Below are 23952 nucleotides of genomic sequence, written 5' to 3'. Positions count from 1 at the left end.
TGGTCAGTTTTCAGTTTTTTGTTCACAGTAGTTACACTTTCATTTCTCCGCTTTTTGTCCTCGTATTTAGAAGAATCACTTGCACTACTACCTTTTCTAATTTCCTTTTTTTCAGCAACAACACTGTTTTTACACTTATCACAGAGGACTTGCCTGGGGCGTAGTTTAATAGCATTCATGATCGAAGTGGGTTCTTCCCTGTACATTTTTCGCTTGGGCCGCTTAATTTTCCGAGGCGGTGGCTGAGGTATTGATTGGTTATATGTGTCCCTGATGAACAAAGGGGGAGGGTAAGGGGCTCCCTCGTGGAAGAGAGGCGGCGGTTTGGAAGTCCACAGGCTTCCAGCCAAGCTCAGCTGCGGAGCTGGGACAGGCAGAGGGCCCGCAGGAACAGCACCGTTCACCTCGCACTTGACTTCTGTCCCTTCCTGGAATGTGTTACTGTGGAGCTGCATGGCTTCCGGTCTATCCTTATATTCCCTTTTGGGAAATACTGTCACAGGGATCCCATGAGGCCCAAACCTTTGAAGGAAATAAAACAGAGGTCATCAAGTTAGTAATGCAATAGTTTAAAATTAAACACCACTTACTGTATATGTCCTTCTCCCTGTCCCCTAAAAAAAAACAAACAAAAAAAAACTATTTCATGTTAAGAAATAAAACTATAATACTAAAATCTTGTGGCTAATCTCTGCAAATTCGAAGACTTCCACTTATTTTGTTCTCCGATTTTAGGTTAAAACAAAAATACTCCAAATGCTTACTCTAGGCAATACCAGAAGAACTAATTTTACCTAAAACAAACCAACCATTCTAGCTCTGAAAGGATGCTCTGTCAGCTTGCCAGCAAATGTCACGTGACATAACATTCACTGACCCTCCTCTAACTGCTTTCCAAGTTTGCAACTCAAATTCACCTAATCCCCCGGACTCCATCAGTATTTTAATTCAGAGTAAAATTCCATGTTAGCTTTAGTGATGGATGGACATAGAGTCCATGAAAAGCTGCTCCTTTCCTCTGGCATCCTAACTCAAGACCCTCAGTTTTCCCACAAAGAAACTAAAAATGTCACAACTGAAGAACCTCAGATTACCGCCAAGCAGACACGCTTTCAAGTTTTCAAAATCATATTCCATGTTAAGAAATACTGTCAAAAAAATGAAAGTATTTTCTGGAGACTGGAGCTGCAGCACAGTGGGTTGAGCCACTGCTTGCAATGAGAGCATTCCGTTAAGTACCGGTTAGAAGTCCCAACTGTTCCACCTCCTACCTAACTCTGTTAATATGTCTGGGAAAGCATCATACATAAAGCAGGCCTAAAAGCAATTTCAGGCTCTTGGTTTCAGTTGCCAATGTCCCACCCACTGAAACCATTTGAGATAGATCTGTGTGTCCCTTCTCTGGCGTTTTAAACAAATCTTGAGGTCAGCTTTGTGGTACAACAGGTAAAACTGCTGCCTGTGATGCTGACATCCAATATGGACATCAGTCCAAGTACCACCCATTCTACTTCTGATCGCCCTGCTTGCTAACCAGCCTGAGAAGGCAGCAGTACACAGCCCAAGAGCTTGGCTTCCTGCACGCAATGGGAGATCCAAAAGAACCAATCTCTTATTCCCTTCTCTCACTGTAACACCACTGTTCAAGTGAATATACTGAAATTTTTCCCATTATAATCCAATGAAAACATTTACGTATGTACACATGCTTCAAACAGCTGATGGAAAGTGGACCTAAAAGGTTAAGTTTTTTTGGTACAAAAGTTTGAAATCCATAGTTTATCCTAATAGGTTGTGTCCCAAAAAAATCTTTTGAAGATCCCTCATATATGAATACATACATTTAAATTAAAGTTTCATCCTATACATAACCTTATATTTGCCGATTTTTCTTTCTAATCTGCTTCATTTGTTCTAATGCGGAACATTAACGTTGATTACAAAAATCCCTTACGGATGTACACTTTGGTGGTTTTGGTGATGGTCTGTCTGTTTTTAAAGGATGGGCAGAGATCCTCCACCCACCGGTTCTCTCCCCAGGACTGTAACTACTGGAGATGGGCTCATCTGAAGCCCGGAGCTTCTTCCACTTCTCCCACATAGCTACAGGGGCTCAAGAACCTGGACCATCTTCTGCAGCTTTCCCAGGCACCTTAGCAGGGAGCTGCACAGGCAGTGGAGTAGCTGGCATGTGGAATGCTGCCACCACAGACAGCAGCTTTACTCCACGATGGCACACAACCAGCACACCTCTATAATTTGTAACATACAGAGAACAGTAAGCGTCTAATGCAACAGGGCGTCAATCAACCTCAGTAGGTTTAAAAATAACTAAGGGTTAGGGCCAGCACCATGGCTTTGTAAATTAAGCCTCCGCTTATGATGCTGGCACCACCCCATCTTGGGCTCCCAGAAAGGTTCAGAATACCTGTGTTGGGAAGGAAGGAGTTTTCACATTAGTTACTTACAGACACAGCTCAACAGAGAGAGGAGAAAGGATCCAATATACATACACTGCACGCCTGATGCTAAGGCCTTAACACTTGGATTTCTAGTCTGTTTAATGTGGCTTTCCCAAATCAACAAGTTACAGCAAATGTTTTTGAACAAAAAAGGAAGACAACAGATAAGTATGGGTTAGTTCAAACAGGAATGATTTCCTCCTCATGCAGACTCTGCAGAGTTGCTTTTTATTTTACCATCACATGCTAACAGTTTGCTTCCTTAATACATAGCACTATAATCATTCAAACTTTTCTTGTATACACCTTTTCAAGATGACAAGCTCAAAGTGTTTCTGTGTTTTACTGTCGAACATACGTTGTATGACTTATCTGAAGTCAGGTCACTACTTCACATTTTTCTAATTCATAAGCCACACAAGGTTTCCAGGGACAAAGAAAATATCCCTCTAGAAATATTAGAAATAACAAACTTGGGGCTAGTACCAAGGCACAGTAGGCTGGGATTTTTGGTCCTGGGATCCCGTATAGGCGCTGGCTCGAGTGCTGGTGGCTCCACTTCCCGTCCAGCTCCCTGCGTGAACCTGGGAGAAGAGGAGACGGTGAGGAGCCTACCGGCTCCTGCCTTTGGATTGGCTCAGCTGGGGCCGTTGCCACCATCTGGGGAGTGAACCAGCAGATGGAAGGTGTTTCTGTCTCTCCTAACTCTGCCTTTCAAAAAAAAAAAAAAAAAAAATCTTAAAAACAGAAATCACGAAAAATGACAAATGGAACTATTAAGTTAAAAAAAAAAAAAACATTATCATCGTCCCGCTTGAATAACATCTCATAGCTGTCTTTGTGTACACCTCCAGACTTAGCTCTGAGTGTGTACCCTGAGTAACAGTGCCTACATTACAGAACTCAGGTCAGAATTAACAGGTCAACATACTTCAACATTTCTAATGGCTAAACTCTACCTCATTTAAGTAACCCGATTTTCAGGATTTATTAAGAGTTTATTACCCAACCATCTTTAACTTATACACTGAATATGAAGATAACTCAGCCAATCACTTCAAACCTGTTGCTATCAGGTAAGTAATGGCAGAGTATATATTTGCCTTTATGGAATTCTATAAGAACATTATTATTTCACATCTGGAATTGTTTCCCTTTCCTTCAAACATAAAATGCTCACGCTCTAAATGCTTTTTAATGAGAAGCACGTAGCTGAACAATGACAAATGAAAATTATGAGCTACCAAGAGTAAAAGGAAAGAGATATAAAGGAAAGCAAAACTAGTACTACTGGATCTAAGTGCAAAACTACTACTAAGGCCCTCACGCTAAACTGCAGACAGGAAAAGGGTCAGGCCATCACTGCATCTCAGTAATCACACGGTCCCACTTACACGAATATTTAGAGCAGTGATATCAAACTAAAGATGAACTTGCAGTGAAATCAATTCACACTGCCTGCTGCTACAGCAATCTGAGGAGTGAACAGCACTGGGAAGACCTCTCTGTCATATTGTGTTTCAAATAAGCAATATCCATCTTTAAAAAACACAATAGAGGGCCCAGCGCAGTGGCCTAGTGGCTAAAGTCCTTGCCTTGAACATGCCGGGATCCCATATGGCCACCAGTTCTAATCCCGGCAGCTCCACTTCCCATCCAGCTCCCTGCTTGTGGCCTGGGAAAGCAGTTGAGGACGGCCCAAAGCCTTGGGACCCTGCACCCGCATGGGAGACCCAGAAGAGGTTCCTGGTTCCTGGCTTCAGATCGGCACAGCACCGGCCGTTGAACTCACTTGGGGAGTGAATCATCGGACAGAAGATCTTCCTCTCTGTCTCTCCTCCTCTGTATATCTGACTTTGTAATAAAATAAATCTTTAAAATAAATAAATCTTAAAAAAAAACACAATAAAATGGAAACATCTATTAATTTCTAACATTAAGTGCAGCATTAACAAACACATCTTAGTATTATCTTTTGCTTCCTCTGTTTACACCAATTTAATAATGCAGAACTGATTCCATTTACTTCCCTGTGCTCCGCAGCGAAACTTAAACTGATAAAGGAATTCTTCTGTAAGCACCATACAGGGCCCAGCACAGTAGCCTAGTAGCTGGAGTCCTTGCCTTGCATCTGCCAGAATCCTATATGGGCATCAGTTAGTATCCAGGCTGCTCCACTTCCCATCCAGCTCCCTGCTTGTGGCCTGGGAAAGCAGTCGAGGTTGGCCCAAACCCTTGGAACCCTGCACCCGTGTGGGAGACCCAAAAGAAGCTCCTGGTTCCTGGCTTCAACTCAGCTCATCTTAGCTCGGCTCTGGCCATTGTGGCCACTTGGGGAGTGAATCAGCAGGTGGAATATTTTTGCCTCTCCTTCTTTCTGTAAATCTGACTTTTCAATAAAAAAATAAAACGTTTTAAAGTTATTTGCATCCCCATCCTCAGCAGCAATATTCACAAATGCCAACAGGTGCAAACAACCCAGGCATCTACCAACAAATTAAAGAATAAACAAAATGTTGGATGTATACAGAGCAAACACGAAGTGCATAAGAGAAAACCACACCTCATTTTCCAAGTGCTGAGAGCATTACGGCAGTATGCATTCAACTACAAGAAGCGATAGTCACAGCGGATCTGGTGCTTCACATTCCAAGGATTCAGGGCCATGCAGACAATCACAGTCCAAAACATTAAACAGAAAGTTCCAGGAATAATATCTGAGAGTTTTAAGCAATCATTATTATGGTACTCTACTTTATTAGCTACAAACCTATTACTTACAAACTTCATTATAGGTACAGAAATACAGAAAGCAATATGGACACAGGGTTTTCCAAGGGCCTAGGAAAGGGCAAGCACCTGGCCTGGCAGTCATGTCACCAGTTGGAGTGACAGCATCCCATATTCCTCCAATAAAAAAATAAATACGATTCTGACACAGTGTGTTAGTCCTCGGCCTCCTTCTGATGCCCCATACATGGCGCCAAATTGAGACCCAGCTGATGCACTTCTGGTCCAGTTCACTAACGCGCCTGGGAAGGCAGTGGAAGGTGCCCCTAATGCTTGGGGTCCCTGAAGTGATGTGGGAGAACCGGAAAGGCTCTCAGCTGCTGCCTAAAGCATGTGGGGAGCAGGCCAGCAAATGCAGGAGCTCCAACTCTGTGCATTTAAAATCAAAGTAAATCTTTAAGGAAAATCTCAAGTTCATGAAAAATGCATATTTTGAGGCAACTAAAAATGAATTTCTTTTTTCTTTAAGTGTATAGCCTTTTTTTTTTTTAAAGATTTATTTTATTTTTATTACAAAGTCAGATACACTGAGAGGAGGAGAGACAGAGAGGAAGTGGAGCTGCCGGGATTAGAACCAGCGGCCACATGGGATCAAGGCGAGGACCTTAGCCACTAGGCCACGCTGCCGAGCCCCTAAAAATTAATTTCAAAAAAATGTACTAATTACTTATCTGAGAGAGAAAGAAAACAAACACAACACTTTTTTTGGTGGGTGCATGCTCCAAATGTCCTCAGTTGCCAGGGCTGGCCCAGGCTGAGGCGCAGAGGCAGATCACAATTCAGGTGTCCTACCCAGTCCCTTCAGCAACAGCATGCCTCCCCAGCGGCTGCATGAGCAGAAAGCTGGGGTCAGGGGCAGGAGCCAGGAAACCAACAGGGGCAATCCACTAGTGCCTCATCCCAGAGGCCAAGTACCCACTCACAATTTTTACTGGCGGTCCTGGACTATCTCCTCCATGAATGAAAGGGAACTACTGTGTTCAAACTCACAGAAACAGGAGAAAACTCGTGGTTGCCAGAAACCGAGGGAAGCCCTGGGGTTGGCTGTGCAAGGAGTACTGTACCTAATTTTAATAATGAGCAGGTTCTGGAGACGCACTGAACTGAACACCAGTGAACTATATACTTCATGGTATGACAGCATACTTGTGTCATATTTTTTGTTTTCAGTTTTTGTTTGAAAAGCAGAGTTGCGTTAGGAGATTGACTAAATTTCCATCCATTGGTTAACTCCCCAAATGACTACAACAGCTGGAATTGGGCCAGTCTGAATGAACCAGGAGCTCCAGCCAGTCTCCTACATGGGTTAGTGAGTAAAGCTCCTGTCTAAATCACCAGCACCCATCTGGTACCAGTTTAAGTCCCAGCTGCTCAGCTTCCTTCTGATGCACACAGGAAGGCAGAAAACAGCTCCAATGCTCGAGGTCCCTGCACCCACATGAGAGATCCAGAAGAAGCTCCTAGCTGCTGGTTTTAGAAAAGCTCAGCTGAGGCCATTGCGACCAGTTGGGGAGTGAACCAGCAGATGAAGATCTTAAAAAAAAAAAAAACAAAAAAAAACCAGGAAACACATGTAAGGTCCAATTTTGCCTAATAATCATGTCTTCACAACAAATTCATTTCATCACAAGAAATTCCCTAAGGTGCTAGTAGTAAGAAAAGAACGAGAAATACCCTCACCTTCATTTTTGTAACCAACTATCTCATTCCTTACTGAAACACAAATGTCATCCTTCTTTACCCAAAGGACAAAGTTACACATCACCATTATTATCTAAGCTTCTATAGATCCTTGCAGCATTTTAAAGTTGCAGGTTCCACTCTACAAACAGGGTAAGTTGAGGGGATATTCAAGAAAACCCACATTAACTTAAAAACTGCTATCACATTCACCCTAGTTTTTCTTAATTAGTACCCATTTCACAAAGTATTAGAGCACTTAGTGTATGCTAGAAACACCTATTCACATTGGTTACTTGCACAGCCTTCCTGTTACCGGGTCTATTCTACAATTGACAGAACTGAGCACTCCGAGGCCGCGTGAGCAACCCAGCATCAGACAGGAGATCCACTAAGGAAACGGAAGTAGTAATAGATCTAAATGCTCTTTTCTGAATGCTGTAGCAATAGCTTTCAGAACACAGAATTTTAGTTTTCAGAAGATACTAAGCACCAGATTCTCTAGCATATTAGTATTTCAGCAGTGAAATACATTCACAGGGACCCGGTGCGATATCCTAACAGCTAAAGTCCTCGCCTTGCACACACTGAGATCCCATATGGGTGCCAGTTGTACTCCCAGCAGCCCGCTTCCCATCCAGCTCCCTGCTTGTGGCCTGGGAAAGCAGTTGATGAAGACTCAAGGCCTTGGGAACCTGCACCTGAGTGGGAGACCCAGATGAGGCTCCGGGCTTCTGGCTTCTGGCTTTGGATTGGCTCAGTTCCAGCTGTTGCGGTCACTTGGAAAACGAATCAATGGACGGACGATCTTCCTCTTTCTCTCTCTCCTCCTCTCTCTGTATATCTGACTTTCCAATACAAATGAATAAATCTTTATTTTTAAACATTCACATAAAGGATGATTAAAAGAATAACCTTTTTTTTTTAAAGATTTATTTTTTTTTTTTTATTACAAAGTCAGATATCAGAGAGGAGAAGCAGAGAGGAAGATCTTCCATGTGATGATTCACTCCCCAAATGAGCACAACGGCTGGTGCTGCGCCGATCCGATGCCGGGAACCAGGAACCTCCTCCGGGTCTCCCACACGGGTGCAGGGTCCCATTGCTCTGGGCAGTCCTCAACTGCCTTCCCAGGCCACAGGCAGGGAGCTGGATGGGAAGTTGAGCAGCCGGGATTAGAACCGGCGCCCATATGGGATCCCGAGGCATTCAAGGCAAGGACTTTAGCTGCTAGGCCACTGCGCCGGGCCCTAAATAGAATAACCTTATGTCATTTCAGATCAAAAACACAGAAACCAGTCAGTTTTCAGAGCTTTTTGGATTTTGGATTTACATAAACCAAGCTCAACAGAATGGTCATCTTAATTAAATACGAGGGATCCTGGCTCCTGGCTTCAGATCAGCACAGCTCCGACTATTGCTGCTACTTGGGGAGTGAATCAGCTGACGGAAGATCTTCCTCTCTGTCTCTCCTCCTCTCTGTATATCTGACTTTGTAATAGAATAAATAAATCTTTAAAAAAATTAAATATGAACGTACTGAAGTGTTTATGCCAATTAACTAGGATCCTGGGTCCTGGCTACCCATATGGGAGACCCAGTACAATTCCTGGCTTGCTGCTTTGGCCTGGCCCAGCCTGGTCACTCAAAGCATCTGCAGAGCGAACCACTGCAATGAAGATCTCTCTGCCACGGGGCCTCACAAAGAAGTAATGAAACACAGCCCTCCTTCCAGAGTACTTGTGTTTGAGTACCAGCTCAACCCCAGCTTGCTACTAAAGTGAACCCTGGGAGGATGCAGATGACAGCCAAAGTATTCAGGTCCCTGCCATCCACACTAGGAGGGCCAGAGTTAGTTCTAGGCTCCTAGCTTTGGCTTGGGCCAGCCCTGGCTACTGCAGGCATGTGGGAAGTCGAACAACCTGTGGGAGTTATACTTCTATCTCTAGCCAACAAACAGATGATAAATTGTTGTTCAAATTATTTAATAATAAATGGGCAGTCTAGAGAGCACCATTCTGACCACAAAATTTGCACTCAACGGTAGCAGTTTGGCATAGCAGTGAAGAGACCTCTGGGGACCCTAAAAATCATGTGTTGGCATACCCACATTCAAATCTCTGTGCCAGCTTCCCACTGAGGCATGCTCTGGCGAAAGCATGAGTTCGCGCTCAAGTTCCTGAGTGACTGCCACCCACATGGCAGACCCAGAGTCCCTAGCTCCCAACATCATCCTGAACCAACCTTGGCTTACAGGGCATCTGTAAGTCTGTCAACAGATCTGTCTTTCAAGTAAATCAATTTGAGGGAAAAAAATTTTCCTTACCATGTAAAAGTTTATCCATTGTATTTTTATGAAATGAGTAAATCTGAAAGGTGAAACAGCCTAATAATAAGAATTTAGAGTTCAAGCTCCTAACTACATATCTTGCAATCCTCTAAAGTTCTTACTTATCAGTTCAGATGAGTTAGGCTTCAAGGCCCCATGATGTGTACATGAGCTGAACAGGATGTGGGACAGATTGGATCAATCCACTGCACATGCTGGCAGGCACAGAAACCAGGCCTTGGGGCCACCCCAGTGACTTACTGGGGGTTCCTCTGACTGGCTTGTAGCTCCTGATGATGTATGTGGGGGCCGAGGGTATGGAGGGCAGGGTTGGGCTGGACTGCAGCACCCACTGGTTTGCATAAGAGACAGGTCTGGAGACAGATCTGACCTAGCAATTGCAACTACCAATGTGGATGTTGGCTGATATGGGAGACAGAACGAGCCAGATCCAGTACAGGCAGGTGCACATGTGACAGGTCTGAGATCACCAGACGGCATTTATGTGGGAACTGCCTCCAACTAAACCACTGGACTCTGAACTCCAACCATGGGGAGAATGGCAAGACCTGTGGTCTGACAATGAAGTGAATGTCAAAACTGGCTTCAGTGGCTTAAAGCAGTAGTCGGCAAACCCAGATGCACATGCAGGAAATGGCAGTCCATTGGAGCCTGTGGAGGCCACCTGATACCATAACAGAGAAAGGCGGGCAGAACAAATCGGTCAACTATCCCACTGAAGCACGACAGCAAATTTCTGGGCTTATGTAGACTCAGAGGTGGACTATGTTACCAATGCAACTTGAAATGATATCCTCATCCTTGGTTCTGCGAGACCAACAGCATCTCAGAACTATCAAACCACTTAAACAGAACCCTTGGAGCATGCTCCACATCGGGGACCTTGGGATGACATCAGGGGACCATTCCCCATCCCTGGGTACTGAGGCAGCTGGAAGGCTGGGTGTGGCTTCTCCCCATTTCCCCAGATACAGATACAAAGACACCTTTGGAAACAAAGATCTCGCCCACTTTCTCCTGATCCTCAACTCTTTCCACCCTAATCACCTATGTAAACATCAAAAACAAAATTTTTCAAAAATTTTTTTTCATTTCATTAATAAAATGACTAAAAAAATTTTTTAAGATGGCCCAAGTCCTTGGGCCCCTGCACTCAGAGACCCGGAAAAAGCTCCTGGCTCCTGGCTTTGGACCAGCTTCCAATGCCAGCTACTGCGGCCACTGGGGAGTGAACCAGTGGATGGAAGATCTCTTTGCTTCTCCCCATATATCAGTCTTTCAAATAATGATAGAACACAGTTAAGTAGATTAATAGGATGAGGTTCTTCTCAAATCTTAGAAAATTACCATCCAAAAACGAAATCTGAAAATGCCTGCCAGTATTTCACTGCAGTACCCCTGACAGGCACAAGATCTGGGCAAGTGGAGACGCGAGGGTGGACTCCGTCAGCCAGTGGATTCTGAGATCTCATCGTGCTTGGAATGGAGAGACTGGCAGCAATTCATAACAGTTGAACTATCAAAACCACTTGAGCAGTGCCCTCAGAGCATGCCCCACATCGGGAACCCTGGGATGGTTGGAAGGGTGGGTGTGGCTTCTCCCTTTAGCTCTCCCCTTTTCCCAGATACTGGAAGGAAAAAAGAGAATGTAGAAACAGTGGTCTTACCCACTTTCCTGTAGACCTTGACCCTTTGCCCCCTAATCAGCTATGTAAAGATCATCAAAATAAAAGCATAAAAAATAACTAGAAAAAAAGATCTGGGCCTGGGAGGATGCCTCCAGGGGAACTGTATGTGAGCACTCCCCTGCAGGGCTGCAGCTCTAAGAGGTTAGCATGAAAACCAGGGCTGGGGTTGAAGTGGGCTTATCTAAACTGCAGCAGCCATGGTTGCGCACAAGAGCCAAAAAAGATGCAAGATGGACCAGGTTAGGCCACAGCACAAGCCAAACCTGGGGCTGGGAGCATGCCTGGTGAGGATGTCGGGGGTCACCCTGACAAGGTCGTTGTACCCACTGATATACATGAAGACCGAGCCTGTGGCGGGCTGGACTGAGCTAGGCTACAGTACCCATCAGTTCATGTGAGCTGGGGCTGGGGACAGAATTAACCAGGCAGCTGAATCCACTAGTAAATGCATTGGCTGGTGCAGCTAACAGACTAAACCTGAACCTGTGGGCCCGGCGGCGTGGGCTAGCGGCTAAAAGTCCTCACCTTGAACAAGCCAGGATCCCATATGGTCGCCGGTTATAGTCCCGGCAGCTCCACTTCCCATCCAGCTCCCTGCTTGTGACCTGGGAAAGCAGGCAAGGACAGCCCAGAGCATTGAGACCCTGCATCTGCATGGGAGACCTGGAAGAAGTTCCAGGTTCCTGGCTTTGGATCGGCACAGCACCTGCCGTTGCACTCACTTGGGGAATGAATCATCGGATGGAAGATCCTCCTCTCTGTCTCTCCTCCTCTCTGTTTATCTGACTTTGTAATAAAAAAAATTAATAGGGCCCAGAAGCATGGCCTAGCGGCTAAAGTCCTCACCTTGAATGCCCCGGGATCCCATATTGGCGCCAGTGCTAATCCCAGCAGCTCCACTTCCCATCCAGCTCCCTGCTTGTGGCCTGGGAAAGCAGTTGAGGACGGCCCAAAGCTTTGGGATCCTGCACCCGCGTGAGAAACCCAGAAGATGTTCCTGGTACCAGGCACAGCACCAGCTGTTGCACTCACGTGGGGAGTGAATCATCGGATGGAAGGTCTTCCTCTGTCTCTCCTCCTCTCTGTATATCTGACTTTGTAATAAAAATAAATAAATCTTTAAAATAAATAAATAAATAAATAAATCTTTAGGAAAAAAAAATCTGAACCTGTGTTAGCGGGCACTCATAAGAGAAAAGTCACCCCAGGTTAGGTTTCTTCGGCGACTCCCCAACTAGACCGCTAGACTCAAATCCTGGCCACAGGAAAGGTAATCCGACCTTGGAATGCACATACTGGGACAGGGCCTCCTCCCTTGCTGATCTCTGTGCAGGGGACAGCATGCACGTCCAGGTACACACAGGAGATATAAAAGCCAGCTCTCTGGGCCAGCAGAGGACATGGAGTTCCTTGTCCGAAGATGGGAAGCAGAATGGGTTAGACCACTCTCTTTGCCAAACTGTGCAGCATGTTCCTGGGTCCATGGATGCACGAAGGTGGACTCGGTCAGCCAACAGACCTTGGTGAAACAAAGCTGACAACACCTCTGAACTACCAAAGTCACTCCAGTAACACCCTCGGAACACTTCTCCACATTGCTCTAACAGGTCATGAAACATCGCTGGGTGCTGATATAAACAGCAATAGTTAAACCACATCCCATAATGTGGATATAGGAGAAAAAAACTGAAACATTTGTCCCACCCACCTTTATCCATATCTCAAACCTCTCTACCTGAATTGCAGGCTATATGGGCAAGCACCACTCTCAACTGTATAAACAATATTAAAAATAATTTTAAAAGAATATGCTTGCCAATATCTGCCATATAATTTTAGGCAATTTACTTCATTTCTGAGCCCCAGTGTCAATCTGAAATGGAAATCATTATTTTACTCTGGAAAATCCAGAAAAGTAAAACAATGTATACAAACTAGTTGATACTGGGTCTAGCGCTGAAATCAGAAAACACAGCAGCCTCATTAAGTATAGAAACTAAAGTTGGGGATCAAGGCTGCAGCGTAACCGGCCAATCCATGCTTGCAGCACTGGATCCCACAGGGGCACCAGCTCGTGCCCCAGCTGCTCCACTTCTAATCCATTCCGGGTATGGCAGAGGATAGCCCAAGGCTTGGGCTCCCAGGTTGGTCCAGCTCTGGCTATTGCAGCCACTTGAGGAGTGAACCAACAGCAGATGAAGATCTCTGTCTCTCCTCCTCTCTCCTTTCTCTAACTGACATGCAAGCAAAAATAAATAAAAAAATGAAAAAGGAAAAGTTTGGAAGCATGACTGACTACTAAAATTAGCAATAAACTTCCAGCACTGGGCATTCTCACCAAGCTGAGGCTGGATGAGCAAGCTTATGTGAAAATAAGAGAAAGGCTGAGTACATATCACATGTAAGTATGATACTGCGAGATGTGGAGGAAACTAGGACTACCAATTACACTGATGAAGAGACATGAAAACATACACAAATCTGGAGCCCCGCGCGATAACATAGTGCTTAAAGTCCTCGCCTTGCCTGCGCCAGTTCTAATCCCGGCGGCCCTGCTCCCCATCCAGCTCCCTGCTTGTGGCCTGGGAAAGCAACTGAGGACGGCCCAAAGCATTGGGACCCTGCACCTGTGTGGGAGACCTGGAAGAGCTCCTGGCTTCAGACTGGCTCAGCTCCAGCCGTTGCGGTCACTAGGGGAGTGAACCATCAGACAGAAGATCTTCTTCTCTGCCTCTCCTCCTCTGTATATCCGCCTTTCCAATGAAAAAATAAATAAATAAATGATACACAAATCAAACAGAATGTTCCAGTGCTCTATGTCCAGACAGATGGTACTGTGCTGCTTGCCCCTCCATCGAGTTGGCAGAAACAAAATGACATTTTTCCCCAGACCTTCCAATAAATGTGGTTACCAAGATGGGGCGGGGGGAAGAGGAGAACAATCTGGAAGCCTTCTCGGTGCAAACGTAGGAAGGGTAAAACTAAGCATTATACAGAATCTAAGTCCTCAAAGACTTAAGAAACCAGCCAAGCTATAATTAAGTGGACTGTGTCAAACTGGTTCAAGAGGAAAGAGATCAAAATTATTACCTATTTAAACTTGGAGCACACAAAAAACTTAAGAAAACATTTGTAAGCTAAATTACCAGTTCTGCAGTGACGATCTAAACCTGCCACCCAAGCTGCCCATCGCCCACTTGTTGCAGAGTCTGCGATTACATCCAATTCTAAACCATCCTCAATAAAGTGGGACAAGCTCATCATTCGGCTCAGCAGGTAAGCCAGCAGTTAGCTTAGAGGGTGACCCCAAAATGAGGGATCCAAATGGGATTCTAGCTTCCTGACTGACCTGATTCAAGGCCACCTGCTATATGAGCATTTGGGGAGTAAATAAGTAAATGAAAAATCACTACTCTGCCTTCAAAATAGTAAAAATATTTTTAAATAGGAAATTTTACCATTCTGTTTCAGAAAAATCAGTGGTCTCCAAAGGTGAACCAAGAATCACCCACATTTATTTGCTATTTAAAAGGTACATTGGGGGCCCGGCGGCGTGGCCTAGCAGCTAAAGTCCTCGCCTTGAAAGCCCCGGGATCCCATATGGGCGCCGGTTCTAATCCCGGCAGCTCCACTTCCCATCCAGCTCCCTGCTTGTGGCCTGGGAAAGCAGTTGAAGACGGCCCAATGCATTGGGACACTGCACCCGCGTGGGAGACCCGGAAGAGGTTCCTGGTTCCCGGCATCGGATCAGCGGGCATCGGATCGGCATGCATCGGCCCGTTGCGGCTCACTTGGGGAGTGAATCATCGGAAGGAAGATCTTCCTCTCTGTCTCTCCTCCTCTGTGTATATCTGGCTGTAATAAAAATGAATAAATCTTTAAAAAAAAAAATGTACACTGGGGTGGACCTCAGGAAATTAGGTACATATGTTTTGAGGATCACAGCCCAAAAACATTTGGCAAAAACATAAAACATTCTATATCAAATCCATTCAAAATAAAATTTAGCCACTACTTACATTAAGATCTGCCAGCAAGTTTCTGTTCTACCATTTATTTGTGTCCAAATTAATTCAGGAATTTATGAAGAACTGTATAAATATTAAGAAAAAGATCATGCCTTTCATAGGCCCAAATTATTAAGAACATCTTTCATGTATCAGTACACATTTAACTGGCCATGGCAATTGTAGTAAGTACACAACATACAAACTTCTAAATCTCTCCCACAGAAAGTCCATCTTGGGAAGATCAGACCAGTTCCGATTAGGGACTGACATGATGGCTCTAATAGCTAATCGTCAACCTCCAAGTGCCAGGATCCCTTATGGGTACAGATTCGTGTACTGCCTACTTAACCTCCTATCCAGCTCCTGCTTGTGGTCTGGGAAAGCAGTCGAGGATGGTCCAAAGCCTTTGGACCCAGCACCCTCATGGCAGAACCAAGAGGCTCCTGCCTCCTGACTGGCTCAGCTCCAGCAGTTGCAGCCATTTGGAGAGCGACCCAAGATATAGAAGATCTTTCTGTCTCTTCTCTCTGCAAATATGCCTTTCCAAGAAAAGTAAACATGTCTTTAATTTCAAACTGTAATGACTCAGGTCTTACTAAAATGTAAAAGGCTGAAAATTAACCTCATTGCAAATCCCAAGACCAATAAAACTTGCCATGCACAGTTCTTGCACATCAAGTTTACCCAGCATAGAAATCCTACTTTACACATGCTATTCTTAAAACCATGTTACAGAATTCTTACATTCAGATTTAAACCAAGTTTTTATGCTCATAAACAAATAACCTTCCTAAAAGATAAATTTCAGGTTAGTGAATCACAGAGGAAATGATTACTCTCAACACAGTACAGTTATGGGCAACCTACAGTCGTCAGGGCCAGAAAGTGATTGGTACTTGCCTCCTTGCTATTCTAATATAAGAACGCTTATTAACACATCTTGGCTCATTAGCACCATAATCACCAAAACACATTTGTTCTAAATATGTACAACTCAGCACAATCATTCAAGAATACTACTTGGAGGCCTGAATTCTCAACCCGGATGCTGTAGTATAAGCTACTGATGCCACTACTCACTGCTGCACCAGAATGGCTGTATTTTTTTCCCACCAAAAGTAGAGCTATTGCACCATACGTTTCAAGGTCTCTGCAAAGAAAAGAAATCATTGTCTAGGTTTGTATTTCCTTCAAAAAAAAAAAAAAAAAAGGTAAATTTCCCATGGAAATCTCAATTCTTAACAATACTACCCATGTCCAAACATTATGCAGTATTTCTAAAAAGGTCAATCCAGATAGTACTACCGCTTTTAATATGCATATACCCCAAATTTCCAAAAAGTATTTTCTATATATAACCACATTAGGATTCCTTAATTCAGATCACAATAAATATAATTCAGAAGGATATTCAATATTTCAACTTATAAAGCTGCTTGTCAAGGTGTGGAGAAGAATGGAGAATTTGCATAATCCCCTGTACAGGGAGACACAGCTGGCCCTCAGCCAACAGCATCCCTCAGGTAAGGATTAAGACTGAGACACTACCAATTTAGTAGCCCTAGGCTGATGGATATACAGACAAGCTTGACTGGTTCCACTTTTCTGGGATTGGAATTACTAAACAGATGTTTAAGGAAGAGGTCTGAATGTTTGTAAGCAAGTAAGATATAGCCATAATCATTTCTACTAATGCAAAACAAGAGAAGCTTTCAAAAGAAGCCCCGAGAAGCCTACAGTTGTAGCTAAAGTAAAAGAAGCTATTTTAAGATATGGAAATGTGTGGGACGGTACTGGGAGAAAACGGGGGAGGGATATCCAGCACACAGCATTTATTAAAAAAAAGAAAAAAGCAGCAGCAGTAAAGTTTCATCTAAACAACTGTGAGGGAATAAAATTAAGAGCCAAATTGCAGATTGCACTGTGGCACAGCACTTCTGCTACCACCTGGGCAAAGGAATCTCAGAGCCCATAGTGCCCATAGTGCACGTTATTAGAGTCTCCAAACATGTGGCTCCCTGTCCACACTCAGACTCGCACTGTGTCCCAGCCACAAGCTTCAGCCTTGCCTGGTGTTGGCTGTGCAGTCACTTGGAGACAGCTCCATTTCTGTCACTATGCCTTTCAATGAACTAAATTTTTAAAAGACAAATCAACCAACTGCCCATGTTACCACTCTTGAGATGTTACTGAGGCAGCTTGTGATGTTAAATACTGACACCAACCAGGTATCTTATATGCATGAATTGTTCCTACTATTTTCACTATATAGTGTAAGTTCTCATCTTTTCACACATCTATACTGAAATACTTACAGATAAACTGATTTAAGGCAATTTAATAGGGGCAGTTACATGATGTAGTCAAGTTTGGCCAACAGTTGACAGATGTTGAAAAGAGCCCATATACTCATGTTCATTTCCCATAACACATTCAACAAAAAGTATCATACAAGCACCAATTTATTTCTGCCCACAATAATCATTAAGACAGCTTAGCAACCTGAAGGGATGCTTACTATGTATCAGTTATAAAAGCATATGGCAGGCAAGGAGGTATAGCAGGGTTAAGCCAGCACTTGGGACACCAAACTGCCCGTTTGCAGCTCCCTGCTAATGCATCGTAAGAGCCAGCAGATGGTACCTGTGCTACTCACCTGGCAGCCCTACACGGAGTAAGAGCTCCTGGCTTCAAGTGGACCCAGGCCTGGCTGCTATGCACATCTGGGGAGTTAGTAAGCTCTATTTCTTCATCTTTCTTTTTTTAAAAAACACTGGAAAAGCACATTTACGGAGAGGAAAAGTGGGTAAGAGCTTCCTCCACAGGTTCACTCCCCAAATGGATACAATGTCAGAGTTGGGTGAGTGGGAGGCAGGAGCTGTCTTCCACAGCTTTGGGCCATCCTGCAGGGTTTTCTCAGGCCACAAGCAGGCAGCTGCAAACACGCACTGGTGCCCATATGGGATTCTGGCACTTGCAGGCAGAGGATTAGCCAGGTCTGTCACGACACCAGCCAGTCTTTCAAGTAAGTGAAAGTAGCACACATTTAAAAAAATTTTTGAAACAGTATAGGAGAATAAAAAACCGCAAATGAATTTAAGACTGATTATACTTACTTAATGCCATTACTAGGCACTGTTCATGAGCTGGAGAATAAGCAAATAAACTGAAAAGGGGGTATAAAAGTGTATTAAAGTCGGTATAAAAGCATAGGAGTCGGGGCCAGCACACTATACTCCTGCAGCAGCACCAGCATCCCATATAGGCACCAGTTTGAGTCCTGGCTGCTCCATTTCTGTTAAAGCTCCCTGTCTCTGCCCAGCAAAGCAGCAGAAGCTAGCCCAAGTCCTTGGGCCTCTGCACCCATGTAGGGAACCCAGAAGAAACTCCTAGCTTTGGATTGCCCCAACTCCAGCCATTGCAGTCACTTGGGAAGCAAATCAGAGGAGAGAAGTCGTCTGTCTTTCCTCTAACTGCTCTTCCAATAAAAATAAAATCTCTGGGCCTAGCACGATGGCTTAGTGGCTAAAGTTATCGCCTTGCATGCACCAGAATCCCATATGGGTGCAGGTTCATATCCCAGCGGCCCCACTTCCCCTCCCTGCTTGTGGCCTGGAAAAGCAGTCGAGGACAGCCCAGGGCTTTGGGACCCTGCACCAGCGAGGGAGACCTGGATGCTGCTCCAGGATCCTGACTTCAGATCAGCATAGCACCAGCTTTTGCAGCCTCTTGGGGAGTGAATCAGTGGATGGATGATCTTCCTCTCCATCTCTCCTCCTCTCTGTATATCTGACTTTGCAATAATAATAAATAAATCTTTAAAAATACATATATATATATATATACATTTTTTTAAAGATTTTATTATTATTATTGGAAAGCCAGATATACAGAGAGGAAGAGAGAGAGGAAGATCTTCCATCCGATGTTTCACTCCCCAAGTGAGCCGCAACGGGCCGGTACGCGCCAATCCGATGCCGGGACCAGGAACCTCTTCCAGGTCTCCCACGCGAGTGCAGGGTCTCAAAGCTTTGGGCCATCCTCAACTGCTTTCCCAGGCCACAAGCAGGGAGCTGGATGGGAAGTGGAGCTGCCAGGATTAGAACCGGCGCCCATATGGGATCCCGGGGCTTTCAAGGTGAGGACTTTAGCTGCTAGGCCATGCCGCCGGCCCAAAAAATACATATATTTTTAAAAAGTGGAGGAGCAAGGAAAAATACATGCCTTACCTAAACACATTCAGTTTCTAACAAGTGCAATGCTAAACAGAGAAATCTGCTTTTCACCAGATACTCATAATATTGGGGCCAGTGTTGTGGTGTAGCAAATGTAGCTGCTTCACTTCCAATCCAGCTCCCTGCTAACAGCCCGAAGAAAGCAAAAGATAATCCAAGTCTGGGGTCCTTGTCATCTGAGTGGGAGACCTGAAATAAGCTCCTGGCTCCTGGCTTCCCTGACTCAACTCTGGCTCTTGCAGTCCCTGGAGCGTGAAACAGTGAATGGAAGACTCCCACCCCGCACAGTCTCTCCCTCTCTCTGTAACTCCAACTTTTAAATAAATAAACCTTGAAAAAAAAAATCCTCATTTTAAGGTGACCATATCATTTATTAGGCAAAGCAAGAAGATAAAAGTAGAGCAACAAAACCAGGATAATACAGGAACAAGCCACATGTTCACTCCATTCACTTAACACACCGCTTAAGGATAGGGATTCTTCTGAAAAGGGCATCATTAGTCAATCTGGTTGCTGTGCAATCAGAGTGAACTCAAACTAAGATGGCCACATCATCATCACTAGGCAACACAATCCCTCTGGATAGCAAATCATCTTTCCTGACCAAAAAAAAAATATATATATATTATATAGCATGTAGTGTGTTCTTTGTGTTTAAGTCAACTGCCCAAAGCCAGACAAATGAGCTTCCTAACACCTGAAGAAAATAGTCTAGAGGGGCACAATGGTTGGCTCAAAGATAGCATTAACAGAGACCAGGCCTGCTCAACAACCTACTTACTCTGCAGGGGCAGGCAGCTGACACAGCAGTTAAGGCCCCGTGGCACATCCTAGCCCAATGCACACCTCCACTACTCGGCTACTGCTTGCCGCCTCTAGGGCACCCTGGCCCAGCCTTGGCTTTTTTGGCTATTTGAATAAACCAGCAGATGGAAGATCTTTGTCTCTGATTTTCACATGATGAAAATACATTAAAATTTTTAAAATAATTTACTTAATCCTGGTTTCTATTCCTTTTTGTGTCATGCTCCTTTTCACCAAAAAAAAAATCTTAAAAATTTCTTCAACCCAATGAGAAAAAAATACAGAATTTCAATGTTTACAAAAGTAGCTTCTTAACCAACCACATATACACTGAACTCTATGCTGTAGGATCACGCATCTTTTTCACACAGTGAACAAATTTTTAACTTCAAAAGGCATTGATAGATATTAGGGCCGGCGGCGTGGCCTAGCGGCTAAAGTCCTCGCCCTGAACGAGCTGGGATCCCATATGGGCACCAGTTCTAATCCCACCAGCTCCACTTCCCATCCAGCTCCCTGCTTGTGGCCTAGGAAAGCAGTAGAAGATGGGCCAAAGCCTTGGGACCCTGTACCCACGTGGGAGACATTGAAACAAGCTCCTGGCTCCGAATGGGCTCAGCTCTGGCTGTTGCAGCTTTCTGGGGAGTGAATCAGTAGAAGCAAGATCTTTTTGTCTCTTTCTTTGTACATCTACCTTTCAATTAAAAAAAAAAAAAAATCAGTGTTGACTCCAACATACATATAGTATATACAGTATTTTCCTACATACGTACTATATAGGTACTCAATTTGAGAAACAAAAAACTAAAATCTTCCACTCAACTTTTTTTTTTAATGGAAGTAGAAAACATAGGTTTTTAAGAATTGAATAACCCCACATTTGAACAGCTAACTGGCCAAATTAAATAAACTTCAATTCCCTCCCATAGAGAAGAAAGATGCCTTCAGAGTTACAAAGATTGCTCTGGTACAATGCCTGACATACTACAGGTATTCAATAGAAAGCTCTTCATATTTTTACCTACAGGTTTAATTCAGGGACCAATCCAATCAAGATACAAATTACTTTTAAAGTAACTCATGAGTACAACAAAGTGGTAGCCTTGACCACGCCTATAAAAAGTATCTCTTGGATCCATCTCTTAACCCTGAACCTGAATATGAAATAATGCAATCAATAAGCAGACAGCAACTGGCAGGTCAGTTTTTCCATATCATGTTATGAAAATGGAAAATTCAACTAATTAATCAGTGGTCCAGTAACATTTCCTTGAACAGCTAAATGTTAGAGCCACAATACTTTTCCTTCCTCCCCATTTCTGTGTATCTCCCACTCAGGACAGAATAGGAAGTATGTCCCTCAAAACCTAGGCCGCCTGATACAGATGCAGTCACCGCATCCATGACAAGTTGTTACAGCGCCCTGCTGTATGAGCCTTTCACTCAGACATTCGGATGCAAGTGGTTCATATTAGGAATAGCTCCTAGTGCTGCAAGAACTGTTAGCAAAACTGATCAAAGCATGAACTTGCAATTCTCAGCCAAAAAAATAACTCAAAACAGGAAATTACTATTATGTATGCCAATTCCAAACAACTTACCTTTTTGCACCTTCCTTTTGCAGATTTGAAATCCAGATTCTCCTACAGTCACTGGCAGTCTTTTCTGTTTGATCCAATAGCACACTACTGAAGCCCCTCTCTAACACAGCAAGGGAAAACATACTAGCCTTGCTCTCTTTTTTAAATATCTATTTTTATTGGAATCGGAGGTCTACAGAGAGGAGAGACAGGTCCTCCATCCGCTGGTTCACTCCCCAAATGGCCGCAATGGCTGGGGCGGAGCAGATCCGAAGCCAGGAGCCAGTAGCCTCTTCTAGGGCTCCATTGTTTTCCCAGGCCACAAGCAGGGAGCTGGATGGGAAGTGGAGCAGCCAAGGCGTGAACCGGCATTGGAGGTGGGGAATTAACCAACTGAGCAAGCTTGCCACCCCGCGTTACTCTGCTTTCTAACTACAAAAACCAAAGCGCACACGTTAGAACCCAAAATTTTAAAACAACGAACTTAAAACACCAAGTAACCGTAAAGGCTTCCCATCTTTTCCACCCAGACAACATTCTTTAAATGTCTTTTTGCTGGACGGGAAAAGATGTGCACCTTGATGGCAGGGGCAGCAGCTAAGAGCACAAGGTACTAAACAAGCTACTTCCGAACAGGTGAAAACTACCAGCGTGTGTGCTGTTGCAGGAAACAGAAGGGAGAGCCGTGAATAGGAGTCTCTGCACTTCATATCTGCAAAAGAAGAAAATAGAAAGGTTAACTCGAGCCTAGATTGGAATAGATTCTCTTCTTTTCCTACTTAAAGAGGGCCTCTCTGTCAATATCAAACGATGAAAATGTAGTGGAGATGCTTTGCAGGTGAACTCAACTTTTTTCACCCTGAGTACATTTAGAACTGTACCTGTAGTACTCATTGGAGGATGTTTAGGCAAACGACCTTGACAGTAAGGGTTAGAAGTGTATGATCTCTTTTTCAACGCTATCATTCAAATGAGCAAAACATATTTCTCTACTGAAACAGTTGAGGGGAATCCATGACAGTAAGAACATTCAAAAGCTTCATATTAACTCAGGCTCCTCCACCTGTAACGCGTAACAGGTAGCCTTTCAGGCACCCTAAAGCTTAACACACCCCATTTCTCCAGCCTCGCTAAAGTTAAAGGCTTACACTAGGACAAATCGACAAGTGGCCTCTCACAATCTCCCCAAACCCCACCCCGCCGGCTAGCACCCTGTTCACTACAAGAGGAGAAAAAAATTCCATCTGCCTTTTCCATCAGCCCACCCGCCTCAACAAGGGGGAGCCGGGATGAAGTAGCAGGAGCCTGGGAGTGGGAGAATAGATCCGCACGCCCATCTACACCGCGCCAAGCCCCCACAGCTCTGCACACCTGCCCTGCCTGGCGCCCACCTGGGGCAGGCGCCGCCCTCTCCGGGTCTCTCGTGTCTGCCCCACTGGGAGCGCGCGCCACGCGCCGGGCAGGACTGGAGGGTCCAGGGGGCTGCCCGGGTTCGCTGCCTTTCCCTGGGGACCCGGGCGCCCCCGGGGTGCGCTGGGGGAGGGAGCGGTACCTTTTGGACAGATCCATGAGAACCCCGGAGAAGAGCTTTTCCCCGAGGCGGAACGACACCACGAGCGCGTCCTCAATGATGTGGTCCAGCGTGACCCGCACCTCTGAGCCCGGAATCAGTTGCGACACCGCCGAGTCCCCGCCCGCCGGCGGCAGCAGCCCCGGGGCTGCAGGCTGGGACAGCGGCGTCTCCTCGCGCTCGTCCGGAGACCGGGGCCGCTCCGGCGGCTGTGCTGGGGGAGAGGGTGGAAGGTCGGGTCCTTCGCGAGGCGCAGCTGCCTCTGGCTCCGCCACCCGGACGGGCAGCTTCTCCTCAGCCTCCAGCTCTGGCCCCGCTGCCTCGGGGCTGCGGGCGAGTTCCCCTGGCGGCGGCGGCGGAGGCGGGAGCGGTGGGTCGTCGGCCTGAGGAGCGGACTGCTGCCCGTCCGCCTCGCCGTCCGGCACGGACGCTTCAGTAGCGGTGATCGGGAGGGGGTCAGTGCCGGCCTCGCTGCCGGGGATGGGCTCCATCTCCGGCTCGGCCTCGCCGGCGCCCCCCTCCCCGGGGGACGCTGCAGTCGCTGCCGCCTCTGCAGCCACAGCCGCCATTTTCTTCCTAGCTTCTCCCTCCTCCAACTCCGGCTGCAGCTGCGGCGGCGGCGCTGCTTGCTTCCCTAGGCCTTCCCCTCCCTCCCGCGAACACTTTTGTCCCGCCCTTTCCCTGATGCCCGTTATTGGCACCGCGCCATTGGTCCCAGCCTACACCCATCCCGCGCCTGCGATAGTCCATTGGCCAGGCATGGACGTCTATCATCCAATCAGT

General features: G+C 45.4%; 1 protein-coding gene across 1 annotated transcript; it reads right to left on the bottom strand.

Annotated features, from left to right (window-relative positions):
- Positions 1–5: 5 nt before the first annotated feature.
- LOC131477941 (PWWP domain-containing protein 2A-like) lies at positions 6–23829 on the bottom strand (the record flags this gene model as incomplete). The annotated part of the gene is made up of 2 exons (XM_058659800.1): positions 23152–23829; positions 6–522 (listed from the first exon to the last, which is right to left on the bottom strand). Coding segments are annotated over exons 1-2 (1104 nt in total), but the record flags the coding sequence as incomplete, so codon positions are not given.
- Positions 23830–23952: the final 123 nt, after the last annotated feature.

The sequence above is a fragment of the Ochotona princeps genome, unplaced genomic scaffold (assembly GCF_030435755.1).
Source record: "Ochotona princeps isolate mOchPri1 unplaced genomic scaffold, mOchPri1.hap1 HAP1_SCAFFOLD_5616, whole genome shotgun sequence".
In the NCBI taxonomy this organism is placed as follows: Eukaryota; Metazoa; Chordata; class Mammalia; order Lagomorpha; family Ochotonidae; genus Ochotona; species Ochotona princeps.
The sequence above is the reverse complement of the archived record's forward strand: the minus strand, read 5'-3'. Positions and strand labels throughout refer to the sequence as shown.